A 27,716-nucleotide genomic window follows, 5' to 3' on the forward strand; every position below is an offset into this window, starting at 1 on the left:
CAGCAAGTGACTTGCTGTGTGGAGTCACATTTTGGTATTACCAAGTCAAGTTGGCAAATGTTGACTACAATTGTCAAGGGCAAGAAATTTCAAGAGCAGCAGAACTATTTGCTGTACTGGGAAACAAAATGTCATACTTATTAATATACCTGTTCAAGTTTCATATTTGACTGGGTTAATGCTGAAAAGAACAAACCTCCAGATAAAGGCAAATGCTGAATTTTGAATGCTAGAAAATAAATGCATCAAGTTATTTTTACATTTATGAATGTTAGATAATTAAATATATCCTAAAGCTCCAAAATTTGTCAGATTATTAATGAGAACAAAATAAATTCACTGAATGCCTAGTGAAAAGGCATACTGATTAGCTGTACCACAACTTTCCTGTGCTTATATCATGAACGAGCAAAAGAACAAAACACAAATGACTCACCACAAAGTGTAACTGTTACAAGGCACATAACAATTCAGAGTACTTGTTTAATTTTCTCAGAGTAGAGTTTATCCTCCCACCCCTAAGGTATGTGCTGTGATGCAAACAGACTGGAAAAACTAGAAGTGTGGTGTCAGAGCTATGAAGATCCATAAAATAGTCATTAAGAGACTAGATCTAAATTTACATTTATTTGAGATGCCAATATAGCTTTTAAAAGGTTGTTTACATATATACATTTGACTGATAAATTATAGCACATTCCTTTTATTATTATTAAGGAATCTAATTAGTTGTAATTCTGATACAACCAGGAATAAGTTTTTAAATTCAGCGAGATAAAGAACAGACACATTCTGTGACCAAAAATTATCTTATAATTTCCAAGTAAAAAAAATCAGTGCATGTGTAATAAAGCTGAGGGAAGCTGCAGAATCTAGACATCTCCTATGCAGGGAACAAAGCTATGTGTCACAAAGAGTTAAGCTTAATTCTGGTGCTCCTCCCACTACTGAGAGCATAGTTTTATTCTTTGGAATTTAGCAGTACCTAGGAATGGTGGTACTTATTTCTTTTATGTGTTTTATAGTACTTTCTCTTCCTCATCTTCATTCACACAGATCTGTACAACTCAGAAATAACCACATTTTGCCAGCTGCACAGTTGATCTGAGCAACATCATCTAGTTTACTGCATTACGGCTCTGGCACAGATCTTACCGCACCACAAGCCTTGTCCACTTATTTATCAGTCTGAAATGCTCTGTGTAGTATCCAGGTAGAGTTCAAAGTGCTGGCTTCCTCCTCTAAAGCTCTCAGTGGCCTAGGACCTGGCTGGAAATCATTGGTTCTTCAAATTGAGATATAACTGGGAAAATTAGATCACTGCTAAAGAGAGCTAATATCCGACTATTTGGGGAGACCATGCCTACTATTTAAACTTCCTACTCCTGTAGTAGATGAGGTCCTGAGCTGTTCCTGTGACAGGTTATTAAAAATTATTTAAAGCCATTATTTGCATATGTATGTTTTTTAATTTATAGATTTCAATTTATGGCCAACCCATGCAACGGGATGGAGAGAAAGACATAGAACTACCCCAAATTATGTTTGTGGTAGACGTTTTTCAGGGTTAAATATTATTAGGGCACCAGGGTGGTGGAAGAAATATTAGAAGGAAACAAATGTTGTTTGTGGAGGAGGCAGCTGTCTTGAACCAGCAGTGAGTAAGAGAAAGTGAGCAAAGCCAGGGGGGTCACCAGCTCAGCAGGTGGCACAGGACCCTGCTGAAGCCAGAAGGTGCCTCAGCTGGGCAGTGGAAAAGCAGCTGAAGTACATGAATGTGTAACTTTGATAGCCTTGCACGTACATGCTCCCAGCTTCTCAGTTTTGGTGTGAAATAACCTGTATTGCTAAACATTACAGGATGCTTCAAAGCTCATCTGTTAGTGACCGTGGTATATGGGACGGACAGGGAGACTGTCTGCTAGGAAAGGTAGTTCTTCCTCTCTGTTTCATGATCTTTAAGTTGTCACTGCTGTATAGGGTAACTGCTATGTAAGATGGAAGCTCTTACCTTTCATTCTAAATTATTTTGAATTAGTTTTCATTGGTGTGGAGCTCATTGGTAGAAATCATTTTCTTGCTTTCCTTTCCAGTAAGGTCCATTACCCCAGGAGAAGACTAACAGCTATGGAGAAATCAAGGGCCATGCCTGCTTCTCCTGGCTGTTCCTCTCACAAACACAACCTCAGCCTGTCAGCCACAATCCCTATCCCTTTCTCTCCCTTTGCTTCTCCCAGCAATGAGCTAATCAGAGCTAAATGTTTAGTGCCCATGCACAAGCTTATGGCATCACTCTTGACATACACCCTTTTACTTAACTATAAAAATTGCCACTTTTCCATAGACAAATACGTTAATATACTATCAAGCAGTCAGATTAGACTAGGTATCATCTTTTCTGGGAAGATCCACAGTCCAAATTGTCCTGTCTGTATATGGTAGGTAATCGGCAGACAGTTTTGGATTATAATTAAATACACTTACAAAACTGGTTTGCAGACTGAAGCCAGTGATTAGTTTTCCACAAACCTCACCCTTTTGTTTTCTTTCCTTTTTGCTTATGACTCTTCTTGTGCTCTGTGGTGCTAGTAATACAATAAATTCAATTCTACACTGAATGCAAAGATTAATGAAGGGATTTTTTTCCCAAGTGGCATCCTTTCCTGTTGTCAAGCCCTCTTTTTCTCTCACCCTTCCCCTCTCCCTCATACTGTCTCTGAATGTAAAAGCTCATTGACAGATAAACTGTCATTTTTTCATTTCCAAATTTTGCTTTAAAAATGCCTCCTTTGAAGATGATGAATTTACTAGATGCTGTGATGATGATTCCTCAGTTTTTCAACAGTCATGATGCTGTCAATCAATTGTTGTGTATTACTCGGAAAAAGTAGTAATGACTCAACGTTTTTCAAAATGCTAAAAAAATATATTGCTTCATATTATTATAAAATCTGCCTCTATAAGATTTACAGGCTATTCATTATTATTTTCATGCGCATTTCATGTATTTTAGGGAAAATGCCTTCCAGGCTTGTTTGCATTTTTATGACTGCGCTGTAGCTAAAGCTGTTCCTTGTTTACTCTCCCTTTGTTTTTCTTCACTTCATGCCATCTTTCTTCTCTGTTTATACACACACACACAAACAAACAGTGCTTCCCGCTGCCTCCTGGACCACTGCCAGCTGTCCTGATGTCAACCGGCAAAGGACAAAACCAGCCCAGCCATAAAGAAACTCGCCAAGAAGCAATGCTCTGCAGCCTCGGCAGACAGCAGGTCCTCCCTTTCTTCAGAATGCCAGCAAAGATGTCCTCTGCAGGCAGAGGTCTCCATACTGGAAATATTAGAAGAATTCAGTCATTTAGTTAACTTTTTATTATTGGGCATAAAATAAGAAAACCAAAATGAACCGTCTTTCAACTGTCTTTCAAACCAACATCACTGATTGCAATGCTTGGCAGAAATTTTATGTTTAGGGATTAATACACTGGTGAATAGTTAATTGACTTAATTTTCTTAAACTGCCCCTTCCAAAACAGAAGCTCTTGGGGGCACTGTTTCATTAGGAAAAGATAGGAGAAAACCTGAGAAAAACAAGATGCTTCTGTTCTCAGAATTTAATTTCCCACAATGATACACAGTGATACTGTAGAGAATGACACATAAGTGATGGAAGCATTATCAGTAGATTTTGGAGCTATGAAAACTCCTCAGTGTCAAAAACAAATAACTACATTCAAGGTAATTCATAACTAGAGCTGAGCAGCAGTGGAACAATATATTAGGAAACTTACTTTTTTTTCAGTTTACAGAAAAGTAACCTTTTCCAGAGGTAACAGCTCATTATAGCTATAGGGAGGAGGTGGGGAAAAAAATCCGTATTGTTGCTAATACTTGGTATGGTAGGAAGTAACAACAGCTATTTGATTAGGTAGGGAAAAATAGGAATACATTTTTATTCCTAGAGAATCCATGCCTGAAAGAAGAAATTCTAAAAATAATTGATCCGCAAGATACTCTTTCTCCTATTAATTCATATACAAGCAAATTACCTATGATCCAATGCTTAAAAATGCCCACAACAAAACCCCAAACCCTCCAACACTTAATAATGATGCATACTGACAGCAACACACACCAAAAAGAAAATCAAATCAGGTTTTCAGGAAACATGCATGTCCAAAAGCAGACTACCTTCAAATTTTAAGATTATATCAAATGAGATTTTTTAAATTACATCTGTAAAGTAAAACCAGTTTAAAGCTGAGTCATAGTAGTTCTGCAGGACACCTCACTCGAGTAAGAGTTAAGGAACATGTTTTCGTAAATCTTAGTAATTTTACTCTTTTTGACCTGCACTCTTTTTTGAACTACTGAGTCTTAAGAGTACTGAATGGGGTGAGTACTTGTGATTATTTTCAGCTCTGTTAATTGAGGAGGCTTTCTGTCCTTGCTTTAACCTACTTTCTCTGCTGAAGTCATTTTGCCTCATAAGCCCCATGGAGATTTGATATGCAAAGCCAGTTTATTTCTACAGTGGTCCCACTTTGTTCAGAAATGTTGCCAAAGGCTTATTTGGAAACCCTTCTCACAGGGAATAGGAACATTTGGTACTTTGCAAAGACTGTAAAGACTCAACTGAAAATAGAAAATACGGTTACCCACCAAAATGAGTATACTGCCTCCCTTCAAATTTAGTATCTGAGAGAAAGCCCACTAAACCCCCCAAAATATTAATATTAAATAGGGATTAAAGCATGTTGTGACTCTAAGTATTGATACAATTATTGGTTAATTGCATGATATGTATGATATTTTCTGATATGGACTTTACCACACATTCTGTAGCAAAATGCTAAAGAATATTACTATTTTTGTGTATACTTACATGCTGCATTTTATGCCCAAAAATGTAGAAGTCTTTTCACCATGATCAAAAAGGATGGGACATTCACAACTGCATATTTTGAAAAAAAAAAAAATACATTTTTACAAATCTGTAAAAAATGAAAGCATGTGCTGGTATGCTGGAATGCCTGCTGTTAAGCAGCACGCAGAGGTGACTGATAGAGAGTGCCACCTGTATCCAGACAGGGGTTTTTTGAGCACTTATCATGATCACTTTGTGCTTTCAAAAGAGAACAGCATCATTACTTTACATGGTCCTCCCCACAGCAAGGATGAAATCTGTCTGTCCAGAAGGATTTCTGGGAAGCAGACGGTTTTTCGTCAGTGTTCAATTGTAGTCATGGTGTCCCCAGAAGTTTAATGAAGTAGATACTTTACTATTAATAGAACAGCAAAGAAGTATAACCATACTAGCAGCTGAGCAGCTGAGTTTCCTACTCTGGATTACTGAGAGGAACTGTGCATGGCCACAGTGGTGCAGCAAGGAGGCAGTACTTGGGATTAGAATTTAACCTTTCAGGGGAAATTAGGAAAGCTCTTCCTTGAGCGCAGTGGGATTCTGCCCTTCAGACGATCCCACCCATGTCATCACACAGTCTGTTTCTAATTAGACCATACAGCAAATCTGTTCTGGTATTCCTACTAATAGTTTTTTATTTGTTATTTATAGGAGGTCTTCTTCAAAACAGTCATGCAATTAGTTTGGCATTACTCCATTAGCTGTGCCCTGGTGCTGCAGACCTTCTGATCTGCAGTCCATAATAGCTAAATCATCAAATAACAATAAAGTATTCTAAATCTAAAGTTGCTATATCACAGCCCTTTGGAGAAATACAGCCATATGCCATAGGAAAACCAGTGCCCACTTATAGCACAAGCAACACCAAGATACAAATCACATCACACAGAGTCAGAGTTAATTAAGTCAGGCACCTACTGTTTGCCTATAGTTTGCAACAGCTATTAATTTGAAGGTCTGCTATAGTGTTAAGAAAAGATAATTAACAAATGTACCATTTTGTGACATGACGAACACATTTCTGAAGGGGTTCATTACAGTGACTTCTTCTGGATAACGCTGCTCTCAGTAAAATCTTAGGCAATATACCATAGTAATTTAATGAGGGAAAAAATGTTAACAGATCATACATCTGTCCCTAGGTAAAGTAGATAAAGGCCAAATAGATATTACTGTTGAATATACAGTGTGCAAGCCTACACTACAACTGGTAAAACTGTCAAAGGAGCATCAACATTTTGGCATTTGTTTTTGTTATTTTGAACATGTCATTTTGCCAGTTTCTGTGAAATTGTTTTCTAAATATATACATTTTTAAACATGACAGTAACTCTATATTTTAAAATCATATTGAATTACATACATGCTGTCACTGTCATTCCAAAGTCATCACTTTTATCTATTTAGTACACGACTATTTATTGACTGAAATATTTTCTTTTCTAGACTGAAGTGCTAACTCTTCCATTACCACCAGAAGATGCTTCAATCTAGAAAAAAAAAAGCAGTCTTCTGGGTAGAACTAAGGAAAAATTGCTGTGATATGAACTATGATTTTAAAAATTAAAACGAGAGACAGGAGGCAGTGTTAAAGCTCTGTAAGGATTTAGACTAGCTACAATCACAAGTCAAGGAAGAACCTTGGGTCACTTTTACCTTGAACACAAATGTTGATCTCACATACTGAAGAGCTGCTCTTTAATATAAGTAAAATGTATCTCTTCCAAGAAAAGACTATTAGCATTGCATTTTGTACAAAACTTAATACTTATGCAGCACTAGTTGGCTGTTACAGAGGAATTAAATATTTCAATACAAATATGCTTGAGTTTAGAATTTAATTGATACTTTTCTTGTTACTATACTGCCCTGCCTTTATTTTTTCCATTATGTTACTGTTCTGTATATGATAAAGTTCTTTGTGAATTACTTTAGGGGGTCTTCCCTACGTTGTTACTTGTTTAGACTCTGAAGAAAATGTTTTCAAACAACCTTCAATGTTTTTAAATCCCTCTTGAGATGAACTTACATAGCTGGATATGCTGCAAGATCCAGGAGCTCCAAGGGGTGCTCAATGTTCTGCCAGTATATAGTTGTTCTATCATGACATCAGGATCATAAGGTTTATCAAGAAACTGAAGAAATTCAGAAGTAATTAATACACAGGTTTTTAATTCAGGTTCACTAAACATAAGGCAAACTACATATAGCAGGTCCTTTCCAGTATATTATAATATACCATCTACCCTGATGCATTTTTCATTTAATCTCACATGAGATTCATTGCAAGCAGTCACTAGCTCCAGTCAGATATTACCTTTCCCTCTGCATTGCCAAAGACATGAAAGACAAACACAACATCTGAATGCCAGTTCAGTAGCTAAGAAATAGTTACGATAACTTGTCCTTTAGTTAAAGGTTTGAGTGGCTGCTTCTGTGCGATGAAATAATCATAAAAATACAGCAGAAAAGCGACAGAAGGAACAGAGGACTGTTCCTTTTATCTTTACCTGTTGTGAAAGATAAACTATGGAAAGAACATGTGTTTTCCACTTCTAGCTTGGAAAAGCAAAGTTGAAGAATAGTCTAACTATCTAGGCACATTTTTTGAAGCATGTAACAATCAACGCATTAGCCTTTAATGCAGGACAAAATTTAGGTGGAATTTCCAATATGTATGGAATACTCTTGTTTCTGATAACTTTACAGTCATGTTCCCTTTCTAGTTGAAGAGTACAAATTGAGTTAAATTACATATCAAAAGAAGGATTAAATTACGTAAACTTTGCAGGCTTAGCAAAGAATGTGGGTGCGTTTAAACCCCAAATCGCTAACCAGCGCATTAATGCTATACAATCACCAGTTGAATGCAGGTAGGCCCAAAGAAAAGTGCATTCATCATACCCTGTCCTATGGTTTCTGGGCACAAACCCATCTTCTGGCACTGAACGTTGTTTGCCCATGAGGGGCCTTTACTGTCCCAGCTCTGCAGAACAGCAGAGACACCTTGTTCTTTAAAGGCCAGGGGATACACAAACACTTCATAGAGGCTAAAAAAAAAAAATCAGCACAAAGGAACAAAATCATAATTGAAAGGATTTTAGTTGCTAAATAAGCTAAAGCTGCCACATAATGACACAGCTCAATTCATGACAGATGTACTCTAACTTCAGGGGCCTGGCTGTAGAGTAACACCTTGGTCTGATGAACTCATCACCATGGAAGAGAACCAGCATTCTCCTGCAGTGTGTAAGGACATGGAAACACCAGTTTGCACAGATGGGGGTGACCTGTACCTACAGCATTACCTCTGGCTTCAGTCCACACTACACAACAGGAATGACTTCAAACAAACAAAAAAGCATTAGCAACATTAATGAGCAAAACATGAGAGTAAAAAAAAGGTTTTTATGCCAATCCGCATTTGCTGTGCCCTCCTTTTCTGAATAATGTGCTTAGTCTGTATATTACTTTAAGGGTAGAAGGAGCCTGAAGGGATAGGAATTGTTTCCAGTCCCAGAGGCTTACTGGAGAACACTGTTGCCACAAAATTACAAGAAAGGAAATCTTAGCATAAAGACTAGGAACCTGTTCTAAACAGGAGCTGAGCAGATTTTTGACTGCTATGAGAAGCAGCTGAGAGACTGTCATTAAAAATAATAGAAAACATATGTGATGTGTTTTCACACAGTGGAAGTTGTGTGGAAGTTCCACATATGATCTACCCTACCCACTGAGCTCCTGGGGATAGCTTTGCTTTGATGAGGTTTCAAAACAAGCTAGGAGTACGCTGGTACTTTCTTGGAAAAAAATATTTTTTTTTATGGAGCGTCACCAATGTCACCCATTTGAGGTACCAAAATGAGATATTTCTCAGTTAGCATTGTATGTCCATGATCTTCTAACATTTATTAAAATGTAACGGTGATGGGACTTCATAACATAGCTATGAGATCCCTCTGAAACAGTGGTATATATGTAATATAATAGCTTGCTTGCATTCTCTTTCTCCCCAACATGTTGCTTCTTAACACCCTGTAGCAGAGATTACTGCTGCCACAGAAAAGGTGGCAGAAGGGATTGCATGGCCACGTCCCACTCCACTGCTGAACAAGTTCAGCTTTGTTGTCTCTGACCTGCTTTGCTGGCTAGGCTCAGCTCCGCTCACTTATCTGACCTTGTACTGAAACTGCAGAGGATGCAATTTCTTGTCTCAGCTGAGGTCTGCAGCAATATCCTATGGCTGGTGTGTTGTAACAGCTATCTGGAAGTACAGTTTGAGCCTTGGACAGAATTTTAATTCCGCAGCATGCTAAAAGGTCACCATGGTTAACTTTAATGGGAATTAGTTGTATGTAAATGCCTTACTCCTAATAAAGCAGGCAGGGAAACCAGTCTCCAATCCATCATTCTGTGGCTAATTAATAAAGCAATATTAACTGCAAAGAATCAGCTACCAGAGTAAGGTATTGAGGCAGCTATGGTTGCTTTTCCAGTAGTATTAGGTACTTTCAGTGAGCTTCTAGATACAAACTTTTATTGTTTATTTGTAGAAGACTGGGAGTTGATGGAGCTACAGCTGCTTATGCCAGGGGAGGCACCAGTCCAGGGAGTGCAGCATGTGGATGATTTCTGATTTGTATTTCAAGCACAATGACAAAAACTGCCATGGGAAAACAACATGACTAAAACTACGTTTCCTGTGGCTTACTAATGGAGTATTCATGCACAACATTAAGCTGATGAATATGAATTTGTGGGACACATTATCCTTTCTCCCTTTGTGCAGTTTTCAAATACTATAATTATGTTTGGTTTAATTGCTATTGGTCTCAGTTGAATTGTCACTGCTTTCAGCATTTTCAGTGTGTAGAAATTTATATTTTAAATTTACCTTATCTGAAGGCACAACATCTCATGTTGATTTAATTTTATATGAATTAGGTGTTGTTGTATTTTAAGGTCTGATCTATCATTGTGCTCACTTAAGAAGAAGAAGCATTCTGTGTTGATTACCACTGTCCTAAATATACATAAAGCCACTTGACATGAGTTAATTCAGATACCAGAAGCAATGTGATCCTGCTAGCCCATCCACAGCACTGTGCTAACCTAATGAAACAAGGTGTATCAGACAGAGCAGATTTCTACTTAGTGTGGCTATATGGTTTTTGGCAGTAGAACTAGGTCGTTTAGAGTTAACTTGGCTCATTTATCTCCGTTCCACTTGCGCTATGCAGTAAACATGCCCTGAGATAACTCAGAAATACAAATAAACCCATATGAAAGCAATCTCCAAAGAGCTGTCATTAGAGCACTCTCATACAGTTTCTTCCAGTATGTGTTTGTTTAAGAATGCTCATGAGTTACTCTTGCTTTTATGCATTTTACTGGAACTGGAGGGGTCAAGTTTTAGCACAGGGTTGAACAGAGTCCTGCCACACTCTGGTTCCACTGGGCGAAAGTGCTGTGACTTGGGGACCTGCTTTTTGCATGGGGGGGGCAGCTCTGTGAGGTCACTGGGGATACTGGTGCATACATGTAGGACTAATGATTGACTATACATTTCTTCAGGGGGTTGTTTTTTCTTTTTTTTTTTTTTTTTTTTTTCTTGTTTGTTTCTTGTGTGGTTTCATCTTTGGGTTTTTGGTTTTTTTCCGAACCCCATATTCATGTTCCATTTGCAGGAATTTACTTCAGGCTGAGATGAGATCCTAGCCATCTCTCACACTTAGAGACTAGCTGCCTGGCTCCTGCAGGGTGATTAGGATTGCTGCAGTTAGATGCTTCATTCACCACAACCACAGAGACCAGAGTGCTTCCCAGGCAATTAAGGCAGCCCACATGCTGAGCAAGGAGCTGTGCAAGACACACCAAGCAAAAGGATGTGCCTGAATTCCCCTTACCCTCTCAAAGCCAGAAACCATGGTCATGATTCTACTTCAGACTCCATACATTTAGGATCTTGAGCGTTGTAGATTCAAAAAGGTTGGTTTGGGGTGTTCAGCCTGTATTAGTGCCTACTCCTTAAAGCATTCTCTTGGGGTATGCAAGCTCTAGGTATGCATGTCTTTTCACCCTCACAAAATTAAAACTTACATCTCTTAAAGCACGTTGCCAAACCACAAGACTAAACCCACTATAAAACTGAAAGTATTCTCCAATCACCCTTATGAGCAATAAAATGTAGGGTGGCAAACTGCAGAAAAGGGACTGCAAGACAAGCTGACCAGAGAAGAAATGAGCAGAAGGGAGCTTCACTCAATCCAATAGTAAAAGCATTAAGTTAGGAAAGGAGGAACAGAAAACCACACTTCACTGCTTCTATTCAGTATTAAACTGCCCTTTCCCTTTCTTGTTCAATGAATCCAACCTTCCCAGCCCCTCCTCTGCTTTCTACATTTAAGTAGAAAACTGAAGAGTGTAATTTATGTCACCAGCTGCTTTAAAACCATAAACTTGTTTCTCAGAGGTAATCGGTTGTCTCCTAGTGAAGGCACTTCGAAGCAGACTGTTTACTTCCCATCCCTGTCCTCAGGCTCCCTCTGAGGGGAATGCTCAGCTGTCCGTATTTGCTCTCTCCCAGGGCATTTGGAGGGACAGCCTGAGCGATGGTACATGTGCCATCAGCCACAGGATGTCCTTCTCGTGAGATGCTGCTGCCACATTGATGCCATATGCCTTTTTATTTCATGACACCTGTTTACACAGTGTGAGTCAGGAAAAAGATTACTTTCACAGCAGACTGGGACACCATACAGCGTTCACAGGCAGGCAATATTGTATTTGCAGTGGGTTCATGGAACATCTAGTGAAAGCATTTAACAATTCATATTGTCAGAATCTGTAGAACCATCCAGATACATGCTGGTTTCAGTCTCTGGTGTAAATGCCACAGTTGCAAATCATTTTGAAAGCCAAAGAAATCAAATTCTGTAGCTAAAACTTAGTTATAAGGAGAAATGTATTTTTTTCTGATTATTATTACCTAACATATGCCATCCCTCTGTTTTGATTAAGGATTTCTTCCTTTATTGATTATTCTTAGTATTGCAAAGTAAGTAAGAGCTGACTTTCATAACTTTGTATATAAAAATAGCTATTATCTCTGGAGTGCAGAATATTTATACCTGATAGGATGCATAGTTTTATGATCGTAGGTCTCTGGAAAAGTTTGAGAACAGGTTGTTAATGCTTCAAGTGCTGGAGAGCAAAGAGTGGTACCTTAGTTTAAACCAAAGCACTTTTGAGTTAAAGTGCTGTATAGCATACTCAGTGATCTCAGTCATGGGCTGATGCTCCCTTTCTCTGACTCTTCTGTGGGATCATAGTCTTGGACAGCAGAGCAGGGCAAACAGCTTAAATCTTGGTGGCTAAATCTTCAACTGCTGCACCAGATTAACTAGACTTAATTTGTCAAATCATGAATGTGCCCTCCTCACTATGTTGTGATTTATTTTTTTTCGAACACTGAGGATTTAAGCCTGTAATACTTGGAATGAAAGTAGCGTTACAGATATGTTACGTGATGTGACAAAACAGTAGTATAATGTTCAGTAAAGAATAAGTAAGTTGATTCAAGAACCCACAAAAAGAAAGAAAAAAACTTCTAGCATTTTCCAACCTTGAGAAAGTTTTACTAAATTCAGTTGATAGTTTTAAAAATAAACATTACCAGAAAGTATTTTTTTAAAACCCTAAAAATATTAATGGCATTGCATTCACATAGTTTCAACCACAAAAGAAAAACACCACAAAAACTGTGATCAAGTATAAGATAGATCTCAAAGCCCCCCAGTACTCCGAGGAAAATGTGTTTTCTGCATTGTTCTACAAAAGGGTTATCTGAATAGCAAGGAAGATTAGGAATTAGTCCAGTGTATCAGCAAGTCACCAGTAAAACTGGAAAAACAACTCAGGAGTCCTAAGCAGAAATTACATGGTCAAGGAGAAAACAAGCTATTCCATTCCTATGGCCAGGAATGTGGTATCATTAAGGAACAGAGTAATAGGTAACTTAAGAACATTTAGGGAAGAAGGCTGGGAAAAGGCAAGTCATTTCCCTGAGCAGGGTATGAGAAACAAGCCTTTATCAATCAGAAAGATGGATTCCCGTTTGAACAAAACCAGGGAATTATACAGAGATCTTTGTCTTGTGGCTTCCTTAACCTGCATGAAGCAGTCAAGCAGAAGATTAGCTACAAAAACTACAAGTCATGTGACCTAAAGAGAAAGGACTACTAAGAGTATTTGATTGTTTCAGCACTGAAAGAAAAAACAGGGCTGCAAATGCTTTGAGAGCTCCTGGTGCAGGGTACAAAGCCAAGTGATTGCCCTTTCAAATTAGCAGAGACGCTGAAGTGGTCACAAAGGACCCCAACTCAAGTTTAATCTTAGAAATATATTTATTGCTTCATCAACAGTTTCCATTATTGAAATTATATAGTTTAAGAGAATAAAATTAGTCTTTTACCAACCTATTATTTTATCTAATAAAAAACCCACCGCCACCACCACAAAATGAGCTCCAGGTAACCTGGTAAGTACAATATGAAATTAAAGCTCTTTCACAGGTGGTAAACTGGAAATCTTTGTATAGTTGTGCGACACATTTCATTCCTTGTTCTAAGAGCAGGTTTAGGATCTAGGGGTTCCCTCTGTAAGACCTGCAATCTCTTACAGCAGGCAGTAAGCAGCATTCCTCAGAAAGTAGTACAAGTGGTACCAAACACCCTCTGTCTCCAGGAGTCACACCTTTGGAGAGCAGAAACCAGAGCTGCTCTTCAGAAGCTGTTCTTAACTGAAAGTTTACAAGAGAAAAAGCAAAAATCAAGCATGCAGTATGACAAAAGTGCTGCAGTTGGAAAGTAAGTGACAGGTAAGAAGGAAGGAGGAGTAGAACCGCACTGATGTTGCAGGAAAGTATGTGCTTTGCAAATCAGGAAAAAGAATCTCTAGAAGTGATCAAAAATTTGGATTGTAGGCTCTAAAACTGTAGTAAATAACCTCTTAGACAGGAGTTTGAGCCAAACTTCCTTCTTTTTATACTAAAAGGAGATGTACCCATGTTTTGAATATGGCCCTCATTACTACTAATGACACTACTAAAACCTGGGTGTACCGGTTGATGGCCAGCTGAACATGAGCCAGCAGTGTGCCCAGGTGGCCAGAAAGGCCAACAGCACCCTGGCTTGTATCCAAAACAGTGTGGCCAGGAAGACCAGGGAAATTATTGTCTCTCTGTACTCAGCACTGGTGAGGCCGCACCTCAAATATTGTGCTCAGTTTTGGGCCCCTCACTACAAGAGGGTCGTAGAGGTGCTGGAGCATGTCCAGAAAAGGGCAATGAAGCTGGTGAAGGGTCTAGAGAATGAGTCTTATGAGGAGCAGCTGAGGGAACTGGGGTTGTTTAGTCTGGAGGAGACTCAAGTGGGACTTTTTGCTTCTCTACAACTACCTGCAAAGAGGTTGTAGGCAGGTGGGGTCGGTCTCTTCTCCCAGTTAACAAGCAACAGGACGAGAGGAAACAGCCTCAAGTTGCACCAGGGGAGGTTTAGATTGGATGTTAGGAAAAAATTCTTCACTGAAAGGGTGTTGAAACACTGGAACAGGCTGCCCAGGGAGGTGGTGGAATCACCATCCCTGGAGGTATTTTAAAAACACATAGATGCTGTGCTTAGTGACATGGTTTAGTGATGGACTTGGCAGTCCTGGGTTAATGATTGGACTTATGATCTCAAGGGTCTTTTCCAACCTAAATTATTCTATGATTCTATGTCCCGAAAGAAATGTACAAGGCAGCACTGTTTGAGGAATGCTAAGAGCAGATGACAGCAGAATCAAAACAAATAGTGGGTTTTCATAATAATATGTAGAAACCATCATTTCATTATGTTCTTCATCTAGTCTCTCCTTTATATTTTTTGTAAGCCAATCAAGCCAAGCAGGCATGTTCATGAAAATCAGTATTTCTTCATAAAGCATCAGTGGCATGGACTCTTAATGGCATCAATGTACCTTTGCAGAATGAAATGCTGGTTCTAAATTTTAACTAAATGGAATGACTGCATAAAATTATCATGATTAAAATGTTTTCCTGTATTTGCATTAAAAAAAATCCTGGCCTCATATTTACTAATGTACGCTCAATGTGAGCATAAATGCTGGGGAGGGGTGGTTCTTTTTAAGTTATAGCTTTCAGAACATCTGGTTTATATGATATAATGTCCTAATGTCACTGTAATCATCTGCATGCCAGAACCTGGCAGTAGAATCAAGCCCTATTTAAAATGAAGCATATTTACAGTAACATTTGCAAGCTATATAACTAAACCTATCCTTTACCCTTAGAAAATATGCAAGTCAAACAAAAAAAAAAATCCATAAGCAACTAATAAGGCCCCAGTCAAAGTCATCACACTAAGCTCATGCTGTTTACAAGATCACACCTGTTAGGCCCCATCTCTGCAAATTCACCAGCCCCACTTCAAGCAAGAATTGGACACAGAGGATGTTGTAGTCCTGACTTTGCACAGTAATCCACAGGGTGCAATGAGGAGGTGGTTTGCATCACTGGGATTTAAAAACATCTTGTTTCAGTTCAAATAGCCTTGTCATAACAGAATTCTCACAAAATAAGTTTATATATATATATATATATATATGTATCTCAAATAAAATGTGAAGTCTTTAAAGATCTAGGCACAACTACATTTTTAATACTCTCATCTAGTGCTGTATATGCATGTATTTAAGCAATTACAAATCCTTCAGAGCATGTAAAAATTAAAGTTTCCTTGTTGGAGTTACAAATATGCCCATCCTTTCAGGAAGTATCATCTTTTCATCAACATCTTAATCCTTCAAAAGCAGAAACCTTGTATCATTTTCACAGTGAGAAGTTACTCATGTGTATACATCAAGTGCTAACTTAAGAATGTGACTGCTGAATAATAAAGGAAGGAAATCAGCATCCTGAAAGGTCATTTTTAAAATGGTAGCTATTCCAGCAATTGCATGTAAGTGTGAGCTGTTGTGAACAAGAAAAAAATTTCTGGGATTCCTGACAGTAAATATTTTTTGGAAAGTAGCAAGAAAATACTGAGAATTATATTTTCAAAAAAAGTGTGGAGCTTAAAATTTGTAGTCTAAGCAATAAATACTACTGAAAAAGTCAATAGAAGATTTCCAATAACTCTGTTAAAGGGATTCTTCTCAAAAATAAGCACTGAATAGGACTTCTACTTTACATGAGTTTTCTTACAGAAGTTTGTGTCATAAATTTCAGGGTTTTTTTATAAATTAAACATCTTCATTTTTTTTTCTTTAGTTCCCCATTTTGATTTCACTGTTTATTCCATACTATGTGGTATATTGAATTAGCTGATTTTCTGCACCATTTCAGGAATATTTGTGTATTGTTTCAGGAAATAATGCATCTCTACATTTTTTCCCCGTGCATACTGTTTCCCATATTGTTTTCTGGCATGTGAGACTGGCCAGCATCACAACACAAAGAGGAGATTAAGCCCTTATCTCTGCACCTGAAGTGAGTGGCTGAGCTGTGCGGTCCTTTCTTGCTTTACAAAATGCTAGGGAGGACTTGGCTTTTGCAGATTTTAGGACCACAGTCACTAAAAACTTATTCAAATTGGCTCACCAACGTGGAGGGCCAGGGCAGTGCATCATGGCTGCAAAACAGGGCAGAAGGTGGCTACACAATCCTAGGCACAATCAAGAGTTCCCCTGCTTCTGGGCCCTAGTCTTGGCCACCTGGGCTGCCCCAGGAGCTTGAGACTCTACAGTACCGAGGAAGAGACCTCCCTCTTGACAGCTACCTGGTTGTGAGAAAGTAAAGACCAGAGCGCATGACTGAGGGTGCAGTTCTTACAAGAGGGGAAGGACGACCAGGAATAAATGATGAAAAATGACACACTCTCATGCCCTGTCCATGCAGGGATGATGCAAACAAATACCTGCCACTCCTGGGAAACAATCTTGTGGATTAGCCTATGAATAGCATAGTTGAGCACATTTCAGCTGTGGGAGGAACACAGGGAGTGTATTAGCTGATAACTCTGTATTTTTGGCTGTGAGTCAGCATAAGGCCAATATACACTCCAGCTCATCAGAATTACTCTGTCGTTGATATGTTTCTCCCTTCTGTTTGATAGGAGAAATTATGAGTAGCATTTTTCCGGCATTGGTCCCAGCTCATTGCCACCTTCTTCCCCTCAACAAATACTATGTCCCACTACACATGCATGCACAGGGACTTGCACGCGGATGCTGGCAGGCGCAGCACAGCAGTACTGCCACACGGTTTGGTTACAGATGTCCCTGCAGGAACCATCTGGCTCTTGGCTGAATTAATGCCTTTCTGACCCTGATCTCCCATGTCATCTAAGAGTTTATTTTCATTACCTCACAAGAGCTGAAAATGAACTGTAAGCATTTTAAGACCTTATATAGCATTTTCCTTTCTGTTTCCTATGTATTTACTTTCCCCAATCCAAACAAATTTGCGTGTATAATAAGCCACAGGCCCTCTGTTAGCGTGAATCAGTGGTGCTCAATTACTTGAAACTTTCAGAGGCAAAACCCCTCCCTCTAATAAACAGGTATCCTAAACTCACTATGGTATAATGTATTATGCATATACTGGATGTATTTCAATTAATGTTGAACCAGTAGCGCATGCGTAAGTAACAGAAGTGTGTGCTACAGGTGTTATTGAAGGGGCATGTTTACTAAATTCACTCAGTAAATTTGCTAAAATTTACAGAGATGCTGGAAGGCTTTGGACAGCTTCTTATCTTTAAGGGAAGTGAGTTGACTGCTTGTTTGCAATTACTTGTATTTCTGACAGGAACCTTGCACATTTGGTAGAAATAGGGTTGTTTATTCAGAGAAGCCTTCACCTGAGAAGTTGGCAGTAGTGAAGCGCAGGCTGAAGTGAAGGGAGTGGTGTGCCATAGTACTGCTCGCTTTGAAGTCACTCTACCGCCTTGTTTCCCGCTTTTTTTTTTTTTCCCCCTGCAACAACCGCTACCAACATTCATATTCCGAGTAACAGACCAACAGGGAACGCGGCGGCCGCGGCCCGCAAGATGGCAGCCGCCCGCCCGGCCCCGCCGCACTCAGTTTCCCGCCATGCAGCGCCGCGCGGGCGGCCGGAAGCTCGGGCGCGCGCGCAGCTGCAGGGCTGAGCGCCGCGCGTCAGTGTGCGCCGCGTTCCGCCGGAAGTGACGCCGCTGGCGGCCGTGCGCGGTGGCGGTGGGCGGTAGGTGCGGGGCTCGGTGGGCCGCGGGTCGGTGGGCCGCGGGTCGGTGGGCGGCCGCGCTCCCGCGGGCGGGGCACCCTTCTCCCCTTCCCGCCTTCCGCCGGGCCGGGTGGTCGCGATTCTGCGGCGGGTGGGAGGGCGCGGGCCGGCTGGTAACGGAGCCCCGCGGGGAGCGCGGTGGGCGGCCGGGTCCGGGCCCGGGTCGGGGCCCGTGGAGTCGGGGCTGGCGGCGGTGGCGCCCTTACCTCCTAGGACTAGTGCTGTGTAGCCGTAAGAGATCTGACCAGGTTTGGGGGGGTTGGGGGTGGGGGCAGCTGTGCTGTTTTGTACCGGTTTTGTTTTAAGGAGTTATGCAAACGTAGATGTAAAGAACAAATGAAAAGCGTAGGTTCCTGTACCGTGAGCAGTAAAAGGTTTTTGATTGTCTTCTGTGTGTTACAGATGAAATGTTTTTCGTATGTTGAACTCCACGTCGGGTTGTCTCATTGCTGCACGTTCGGAACTTCATAAAAAGTAGGAAGTCAAGATGAAGAGCAGGGTGACACAAGTAAATGTAAGTGTTCTTAAATTGTAGAGTTTGATTATTCCCATGTTACTAGCGATTAGGTTTGTAGTTGATACTACATTAAGTAAAAACTTCCTGAATGTAAAGCAAACAAGATCCATAATTGACAACTGCCTGTTTACAAGACAAATACGACTATGAAGTCAGTGAATTACAGCTGTTTCTAGCGCTTGTCCTAACAATGGAAGTTCTGAATGCTGTTACCGTGTGATATAGAAATAATTGTTGAAAAGTGACTGAATGATAGCTCAACAGAGAACATAAGCATGTGGAGGAATGGAGAAAAGAGATGTTGAAAAATTGACTATGATGTTGAAAAGATAAAGAGACAGGAAGTAGCAGTTAATGTGGTAACTGTATTTCTTAATGTGCAAGTTAAGCTTTCCTTTTTAAAAGCTGCATGGTGCATTTCTGAATGGATGAGAGTGATTTTTAGGAATGCAAGAAGAAAAAATTTGCTTTAAAATTACTCTTCTAATGATGGTTTAGAAATGCCATGTTTGTAAAGCCCACTAAATTTGGGACAGGTTAGCAGAGTGATACTCTTGATACATGGTCTCAAATCTATGCTATTTCTCTGCCTATTCTGGAGTTCAACCCTGTGTAGGCGGCTTCACTCTTTTGATTCCAGCTTTTCTGACTGAAGCGGTTTTTAATAGAGGTGCTTGAGGGATAGCTTGATAGTTTCTCTTATTTTCCCAACCTGGTAGTACTCCCTTATAGGTACCACATAAGGTACTCCATTATCTGTTGAAATCAGCCAGTTAAAAAAAGCACGCTGTTTGGACACTATCAGTTAATCATTTTGATCAAAATGGACAAGGAAGAAGACTGTGACAGAAAGCCTAGTCACAAAGAGCTGAGGGTGACAGGTTCTTCAGCAAACATAGCTGCTTCTGCGACGACACATAACAACTGCCAAATACATACCGTTGTTTTATTTCTGTGAGCACGTGTTCTTTGGGTCTGCTTGGACAGAGGCAGATGATGTAGAACTCAAGAGAATGGATCATCCTAAAAAGACCTCCTGCTTCCCATCTGCTAAATATTATTTAAATACAATAACTGTTCTGTGTTTTTCAAAGATTTTTATTACCACTGTCTTGGAAGCTAAGGATACGATCTTGCATTATATTATTTTGGGAAAAACACAACTTACGAACTTCTTTAATCTTTGAATGATTTCAGTGATCTGCTGTTATGTATAGTCCCACAAAGGAATATTGAAAGGGGAAGAAAACCTTGGTGAAAATTAATTAATTTCTTGTACTAGCTTTGCCATCAAACATACTGTTACTTTGTAGTTAAATTGTCAGATGGGCGTTACACTTGTCTGTATGCATGCTCCCAGTAAAATGATGCAATACATTTGTTCTGTACTGTTGTGTTGATTCAGGCAAGATAATACTGGGAATAATTTTGAAGTGTTAGAAATGGACCCTAGGAAAGGTGATACTCTAGGGTATGTTATCGTGGCCTCAAAAATATAAATTTATATTTATATTTATATATATATATATACGCACTTAGACACACGCCCCAGGCTGGGTGATAGCAAGTTAGCCTCATCAGTCTATTGATAGGATGATGTTCATAATCTTTGTGTTGCTGTTATTTCTTTAGAAAGCCTCAGTTAATGTTTGTTTTACTGGCACAGCTCGTTATAGACACCACACTTGCCATTTAGTAAAGATACTTTTCTTTCTAATTAAGTTTTTGGAGATCATCGATTATACCTGTCCATCAGGGTCTGCTTAGGAATGAGATTTTCATTGTATTGTACTAACTGGTAGTTTTAGCTGGTTCTTTGGTGGGGCAAAACCCAGTGTGCTGGTGTGTTAGTGGGTAGCATGCCATTTCAACAAATGAGTATTTCTGGAAAAAGTTCAGTAAAGGTGCACAGTAGGTCCTTGTGTTGAGTTTATGCATCAAGGTGAATGTTACCTATTTCACAGGCTGATCACTGGCATATAACCTGAGGTTGTGGTTCTGAAAAATCACAAATAATATTATAAGGGAAGAGAGGATGCCTACAATGGAAGTATAGAGGTTATAGAAGCTGCCTCTTAGCTGTACCAAAGTAGTTTTGAAACATCTTGATAAGGTGAATGTCTTCCTATGTGTGGTGTAGATGCTGTCATGCTCTGATTTTTGTGTATGACTGCATACTTCTGTATGTCATGGTTCAGCCCAAAGAATTTGCTGTGAACTAATTAAACGTATATCACTTAAACAGTCCTGCAAACTTACATTTCAAAAAAATCTAGAATTATATTTGCTTTGAGGAACTGTCAAGTGGAACAGTGTAACTTGGATGTGTATAATGTATGAAGCAAGGAGTGACTCATGAGAAAATAAATCGTAGTAAGAAGGAGGAAGGTAAGGAGAAATTATGTAGTAAGGGGAATTCTTAGGAGGAAGACACTCTCCAAACAAGAAGTGGTAGAATTCTGTTAATTGCATTGTATTGCATTTGATACAACAAAGTGTAAAATGGCGTATGGAAGAAGGAAGCAGGAAAGGCAGACGGAAGGTCCATCTCCAGCAGTAATTGACAGCAGATCCCTTGCAAAGTTCAGGAACAGGGCAGCTCTAAAAGCACCCGTCCACATACTCTGTTTGCCTATTTGCAGCTTCCTGAGACAGATAAATTTGTCCTGGTAACCTGTGTGAATTTTTCTTCAGTGATTGTCGAGTCTCTTGAATGTATGGAAGCATTTGGTGTCTGCAGCATCCTGTAGCAGGGAGTCCAGCTGCTTAACTACCTACTTGGAATCAGCTGTCCTTGTCATAACTGACTGCCATTAGCTTTATTTGATGGCCCTAAAGGAGTAGGGAACTGAAGACATGGCACGCTTTGATCTCAAGACATGTGCTCACAGTAATTAATATATAATGTTGGGGCTTGATTTTTTCTTTCTCTTTTCTTAAAGCATGGTTCCAGTTACGAAAGGAAGGAAAACTACAGTTCGCGCCAAAAAAGTTTGTCTCCAGAGGACAGGTAGAATGATTATTTTTATACCCTACAATTTTGTATCTAGACCTCACATAGTGGGTTAGATAAGTTTTTAAAAAAACCCACAACTGAACATCAGGTTCCATTTCTTTTTATATGTTACCATAACTGAGCAGTGAAAAGTAAGTGTAGGTTTAATAGACTACTTGCATGTTAATATAGCAGTAATTAGACTTGTTAACAAAGTCCTTAGTGTTCAGTTAAATTGTCATGGAACTTGAAAATAGAAACTAGATGCCAGCTTTCTCTTTGACTCGTGTGTTGCTGGTGTCACAATTTTCACTTTAGAGCAAAATTATTGGTGCCAGCAGGAGCTGGAGAAACAGTATTTGAAGAGCAGTCTACAAATGAGGTGCACGGTTACCAGTCTGCTTTTAATTTCACATGTTAATTAGAATGAAACCTCTTGAACTAAACACAATGCAATTTTTTTTTTCTAATAGTGTTTATTCTGTTTTATACTATACAGGCAAAAGTAGGTGAATGAATGCATATGTTCCAGGGAAGGCATGGTGCTGAATTTACTTTTGGTATTTGATGTTATTGCCATTTAGCATTTAATTTTAAGTTCTAGGAGGAGCTTCCTTTTACAGTGCTTCTTTGACTTTTGATTATTTTTTGCTGACAAGAAATTATTAGAAATGGAGCATCTTCTGTTTGAATGATATGGATATTGAAATGCAGGTTGCAGAAGCAGAACAGTTCTGTGTTGTATTGCAAGTAGATATTAATAGCATTGCTTTTCTAAGCCTGTTACTAAAAATTTTGTGTCTTGGGTTGCAAACAGGGATATAGAGCATGACAGGCCTCCATCTCCCAGAAAGAGAAGGTACTCTGATGACAGCAGATATGATCAGGAATATTCAAGAAGGGAATACTATGATGACAGAACTTCAGAAGGAAGGTATCAAGCCCTTTCTTAATCAGTAATAAAATACTGATTTTAAAGTATAAAATGTGAAAGTTTCTCACGAATCCATGCGTGTGTAGTGGTGGTTTTGGTTTTGTTTCTTAGAAGGATGGAAAGGGGAAGAGAGAGATACCATGATAAATGGGAGGAGAAAGAATCTGATCGAAGGAGACAGAGAAGATACTCATCACCTGACCATAGGAGTCCAGAGAGGTCGACAGTCCAGAGCTCACTTGCTCATGATGAGACCACTTCAAAGAAGAAGAAAGAAGAAGTGGATCCAATCCTTACTCGCACGGGTGGTGCATATATTCCACCTGCCAAGCTCAGGATGATGCAGGAACAAATCACTGATAAAAATAGGTGAGGTGAAAGTAACATTAGAATTTTTACTGAAAAGGAGAACAATAAAGGGGTTTAGTGAGTGTTGGTGAAAATGGGATACCTTTTGAGGGCTGTGATCATCGTTTTGAAGGTATATTTTTACCAGAAGAAAGGTAAGAGAATCAGATTATGACTACCTGCTTCTGCTGCAAACTGTAAACGGGAAAGTGGGATACAGAGTATAACCAGGGATTTCTTGGAATATCTTAGAAAACTGAATGTATTGGGCTATACCATATCTGTAGAGCATTACATTTTGGTTTATCATGTTGGTTCAGTGATTTCCTGATAGTTAAATGTAAAATTGTGAACTAGTCTTCACATTTATGCAGTAGTATTTTCTTACCTGTTTTACTAATCACAGCTTACATCCACGTTTTCATATCTATCTATATATATATATATATTCACTCAGTGCTTCCTCAAATTCAGGCATTAATTGTGTTACCTTTGGAATAGCTTGGCGTATCAGAGGATGAGTTGGGAAGCCTTGAAGAAGTCGATCAATGGTCTTGTCAACAAAGTGAATGTTTCTAATATTGAAAATATCATTCATGAGCTCCTTCAGGAAAATATTGTTCGGGGAAGGTAAGTCTTAGTATTTTAAAACAATTCTTTTGCGTTCTGCTAATATACTGCTTTCATGTATATCGTATGTGATGGGATGATCAGAATCCTGCAAATAGCATAAGAATAACAGAAGAGAACTAAGTAAATTCTAGAGAGGGAATGTTTTTAGAATACACTTGCCCATAGAAGTTTGTATGTGGCTTATAAGTATACATTTCACAATAATCTAGGTGGAAAATGGCATAATTTCCTTCCTCCTTACAGTTAATTTTGACTTCCAAATTTGAGTTGCAAATATTGTGATAAGAAGTTTTATCTAACTAGCAAAATAGTGATAAGAAGTTTTATCTAGTTGTAAAGTCCTTTTCTGAGTTTTGTAAGTAGAGGGTAAATAGGATCTGGACGACACCAGTTTCAGTTTGTAAGTGAGAAGTAACTAATAAATAGTTTCAAAATGAAATATCCTGTTTCTGTGCACTGGTAGGACATAAGTTCTGTTCCATTTGCCAACTCCAAAATAAGTAGGAATGAGGTCCTTATGCAGTAATTAGTACCATGTAGGAGATTTTTTTTTTTTTTTTAATTTCAATAGACCACAAAGATGATAATTGGGTACCAGTGTGCATTTTGAAGATTCATGTTAGGATTACAGCAAAAGTCAAATTCTATGTGCTAAAGCATATTAAAATAGCAAAACTGGGAGGAGGGGAAAAAAGTCTTTGATTATTTTCAGACTTCAGTCTTGATAAAACTGTTAGACACCCATAGTATAATAAAAGGGCTATTATCTCATGAGTCCTGTGTTTACATTCATGTAGACTTTAATTAGTAGTCTTTTATAATCAGTTCTTAGTTCCAAACATTAAAATTATGTTGAAAATATGTAGTTTCTTTTGAGAAAAAACAGTGAAAAGCATTATACTTTGCTCATTCTGGTTTTACTGAACGTTGTTTTTTTTACTTCTAGGTAGATGTTTTTTCTTAGGGACCTTTTATGGAAATATGATTTTTATTTCTTAGAAGTTTGTTTGTGTGTTTAAGTTATCATTGTACTAGAACGCACTTCTGTATTTTTCATAAATAGTTGCAGTGCAGGTATCTCTTCTGTCATAAACAGGGGTTTGTTTTTTCAGCTGGGGAAAAGAAACAGATCAATCATGCAAATTTCAAAGCTAGGAAGAGCCTGTGTTGGGGTTAAAATAGGATGATTGCAGGATACAAGATGAAGACTTTACTTTCTTATCATTTCCAAATGTAGTTCTAATAGGAACAATACTTAATGAAAGATAAAGTGTCAGTTTTAAGAATTTCTCAGCTCAGGTACATTTGGGCAACACATTTTGTAAAACTCCATTTGTGGCATGATAACTGTTTGAAAATGACTATTTGGTATCTACTAACTATTCCAGCTGTACAATACTATTTTTCTTCGGTACATATCACATAAAACATTAAATGTTTTATTACCCAGAAAAATCTTAAACTTACATATTTTTACAGGGGATTGCTATCTAGATCCATTCTGCAAGCTCAGAGTGCCTCTCCAATTTTTACCCATGTTTATGCTGCTCTTGTGGCCATTATCAATTCAAAGTTTCCAAATATTGGTGAATTGATTCTCAAGAGGTTGATACTAAATTTTCGCAAAGGATATCGCAGAAATGATAAGGTATGTAAAATGTTCACATTTTTGCATTCAGCAAAATGCTGAAACTTGTAATTCTGCTGTGTTAACCTTATATTGAGTGTGTTAAAATTAGGTACTTCAAAGGAACACAGTCAAGGTGAATGGGTTGGGGCCTGTTGCTAGTACATTTTAGTAGTTTTAGAGTATCATGAAAGCTTGACAACTTATTCTGGGTTGGTTCTGTGATAGTTTTGAGGGGGGCAGGGAGGGCTTGGGTTGGTTTCTGTTTTTAAAGTGTACTGTCCTAATTGTGAACAAGTTTTGAGGTGGGCAGGAAGGGTTTTGTTTGGTTTGGTTCTTATTTTAAAGTGTACTGTCTTAATTGTGAACAATTACCAGTATCCCAAAATAGTTACTTTGGGATAATTTAATCTGATCGTGAGATGCACAAATTTGTAGTAAGTCTGATTTACAAATTTTTCCTTCCATACACTATGTGTTAAAATTTCCCGGTTTATTTGTTTTGCAGCAACTCTGTCTAACATCTTCAAAGTTTGTGGCACATTTGATGAATCAGAATGTGGTATGTTAATTTATGTTTCTACTCAATGCAAACCCCCCTATATGCTGTTTATTTAGTTTCAAGGCAGCAGTAGCCTAGGTGAGGATGCTCTCCCTTTTCTAAAGGTTACTGAAAATCTGAGTTGAAATTTCCTTTTAATGCCAATTTTAGATTGGTATGACCTGTCTAGAAAAGACATTGGTAATTGTCTATGGAGTTATCATCACTTACTATTGTACTTAGGCTCCAGAGCTTCCCCAGACTTCATAAATATGTTTGGGCTGGTATTGAGACAAATCTTGATGCAAAGCAAGTGTCATCCGAGGCTCTGTCCCACAAATCTAGAACAGAGTTTTCTTGCAGCACTGTCATCTGACTTAAACATCTGTGTAGGCAGAGCTAGAGTCAGTTGCATCTAAAATGGATTTGCATCCAGCCCTATGCCACTTTCTTTGTGTTAGAAATCCAGATACTCAAATTTAAATGGCAAGAAACAGTGTTTCAGGAATGCATTGGCCATGTGCAGCATTTTGGTATAGAGTAAACTAATCTGAGATGTGCCATTTGCTTGTGTGCCTGATCGTGGAAGACCTGATTTAATAATAGACACAACACACTTACAGCTGGTTTCTCTGCTTCTTGGAAATGCATTCTAATTTTTTCTTAGTGGCAAAAGGTTTACCGTTGTTTGCTTGTTCATTTCAATAACATAGTCACGTTCACCACAAAGTTGGTGTAAATACAAGTGGTAAAATTTTATTTGGAGTTTTGACTTCCTCTGGATTAGCTTTGTCCCACTACTGTTGCCTTGTGTGTGTGAGTAAACAAGTAAAGAAGCATCCTCAAAAGCTGGGCTGTTCTGTTAAGTAAACCTGCTCTGTAACAATTGTGTAACGTTGTATATTCTAATTCTTTACTGATATACTTTCCATAGGCTCATGAGGTTTTATGTTTGGAAATGCTCACTTTGCTTCTTGAAAGGCCTACTGATGACAGTATTGAAGTAGCAATTGGATTTATTAAAGAGAGTGGGCTCAAATTAACAGAAGTTTCTCCTAGAGGTATTAATGGTAAGTATAATTAGCCAACGTTTGTATTTTGGTGTTTGTATTGGTAATTTCTTTTCATATTTACGTTTCTGTCTTTCCCAAGCAATCTTTGACCGTCTTCGACACATTCTGCATGAATCTAAAATTGATATGCGTGTTCAGTATATGATAGAAGTCATGTTTGCTGTACGGAAGGATGGCTTCAAGGATCATCCAATCATTCCAGAGGGATTAGATCTAGTGGAGGAGGAGGATCAGTTTACTCATATGTTGCCATTAGAAGATGACTACAACCCAGAGGATGTTCTTAGTAAGTTAGAATGGAAGATAATTCCATGACTGCATTCTCTGTGAAAACAAAATTATAAATAAATATTTATGGGTTTCTTCATTTTGTATTTTAAATGAAGATTTTCTTTTATTTTAAAGATGTTTTCAAGATGGATCCAAACTTTATGGAAAATGAAGAGAAATACAAAACGCTGAAGAAAGGTAGGGGGGTTGTGTGTGTATATGAGTTTTATATGTAATATTGATATATTTGCACACTTAATTTGGCATTTACTTATCTGACTATTATTACTAATGTTTATTATTTAACAGTGGGTGGTATTTGTGTCCCAGGTAACTGTCTTTCAGCTCATCATAGACTTTCCAATGTAATCCTGCTATTTTCTTCAGCGTCGTTCCTCCAGCTACATCTTCATTCTGTTATGACCTATGTTATTGGCTCTCCCACATTCTCCACCTGAGACACTCTTTCACTCTTAGATGTTGGATCAAGATTTTTTTGGTAATGAAACTACTGTGGACTATATTCCTTTAA

The 27,716-nt window shown here is 38.6% G+C and overlaps 1 protein-coding gene across 2 annotated transcripts in view; it reads left to right on the plus strand.

Annotated features, from left to right (window-relative positions):
* Nucleotides 1-18,156: 18,156 nt before the first annotated feature.
* Nucleotides 18,157-27,716, plus strand: part of CWC22 (CWC22 spliceosome associated protein homolog) — a 35,204-nt gene continuing 25,644 nt past the window's right edge. The window contains exons 1-11 of one of the 2 annotated variants that reach the window (XM_056349002.1): nucleotides 18,157-18,207; nucleotides 18,649-18,760; nucleotides 21,706-21,773; nucleotides 22,576-22,692; nucleotides 22,804-23,061; nucleotides 23,542-23,670; nucleotides 25,153-25,321; nucleotides 25,809-25,862; nucleotides 26,776-26,911; nucleotides 26,994-27,200; nucleotides 27,320-27,382. In XM_056349002.1, coding sequence (XP_056204977.1) covers nucleotides 18,734-18,760; nucleotides 21,706-21,773; nucleotides 22,576-22,692; nucleotides 22,804-23,061; nucleotides 23,542-23,670; nucleotides 25,153-25,321; nucleotides 25,809-25,862; nucleotides 26,776-26,911; nucleotides 26,994-27,200; nucleotides 27,320-27,382 — 1,228 coding nt within the window. In that variant the 5' untranslated portion in view covers nucleotides 18,157-18,207; nucleotides 18,649-18,733. The remainder of the gene's footprint in view (nucleotides 18,208-18,648; nucleotides 18,761-21,705; nucleotides 21,774-22,575; nucleotides 22,693-22,803; nucleotides 23,062-23,541; nucleotides 23,671-25,152; nucleotides 25,322-25,808; nucleotides 25,863-26,775; nucleotides 26,912-26,993; nucleotides 27,201-27,319; nucleotides 27,383-27,716) is intronic. The other variant, XM_056349003.1, reaches the window with a different exon arrangement.

The sequence above is a fragment of the Falco biarmicus genome, chromosome 8 (genome assembly GCF_023638135.1).
Source record: "Falco biarmicus isolate bFalBia1 chromosome 8, bFalBia1.pri, whole genome shotgun sequence".
Taxonomy (NCBI): Eukaryota; Metazoa; Chordata; class Aves; order Falconiformes; family Falconidae; genus Falco; species Falco biarmicus.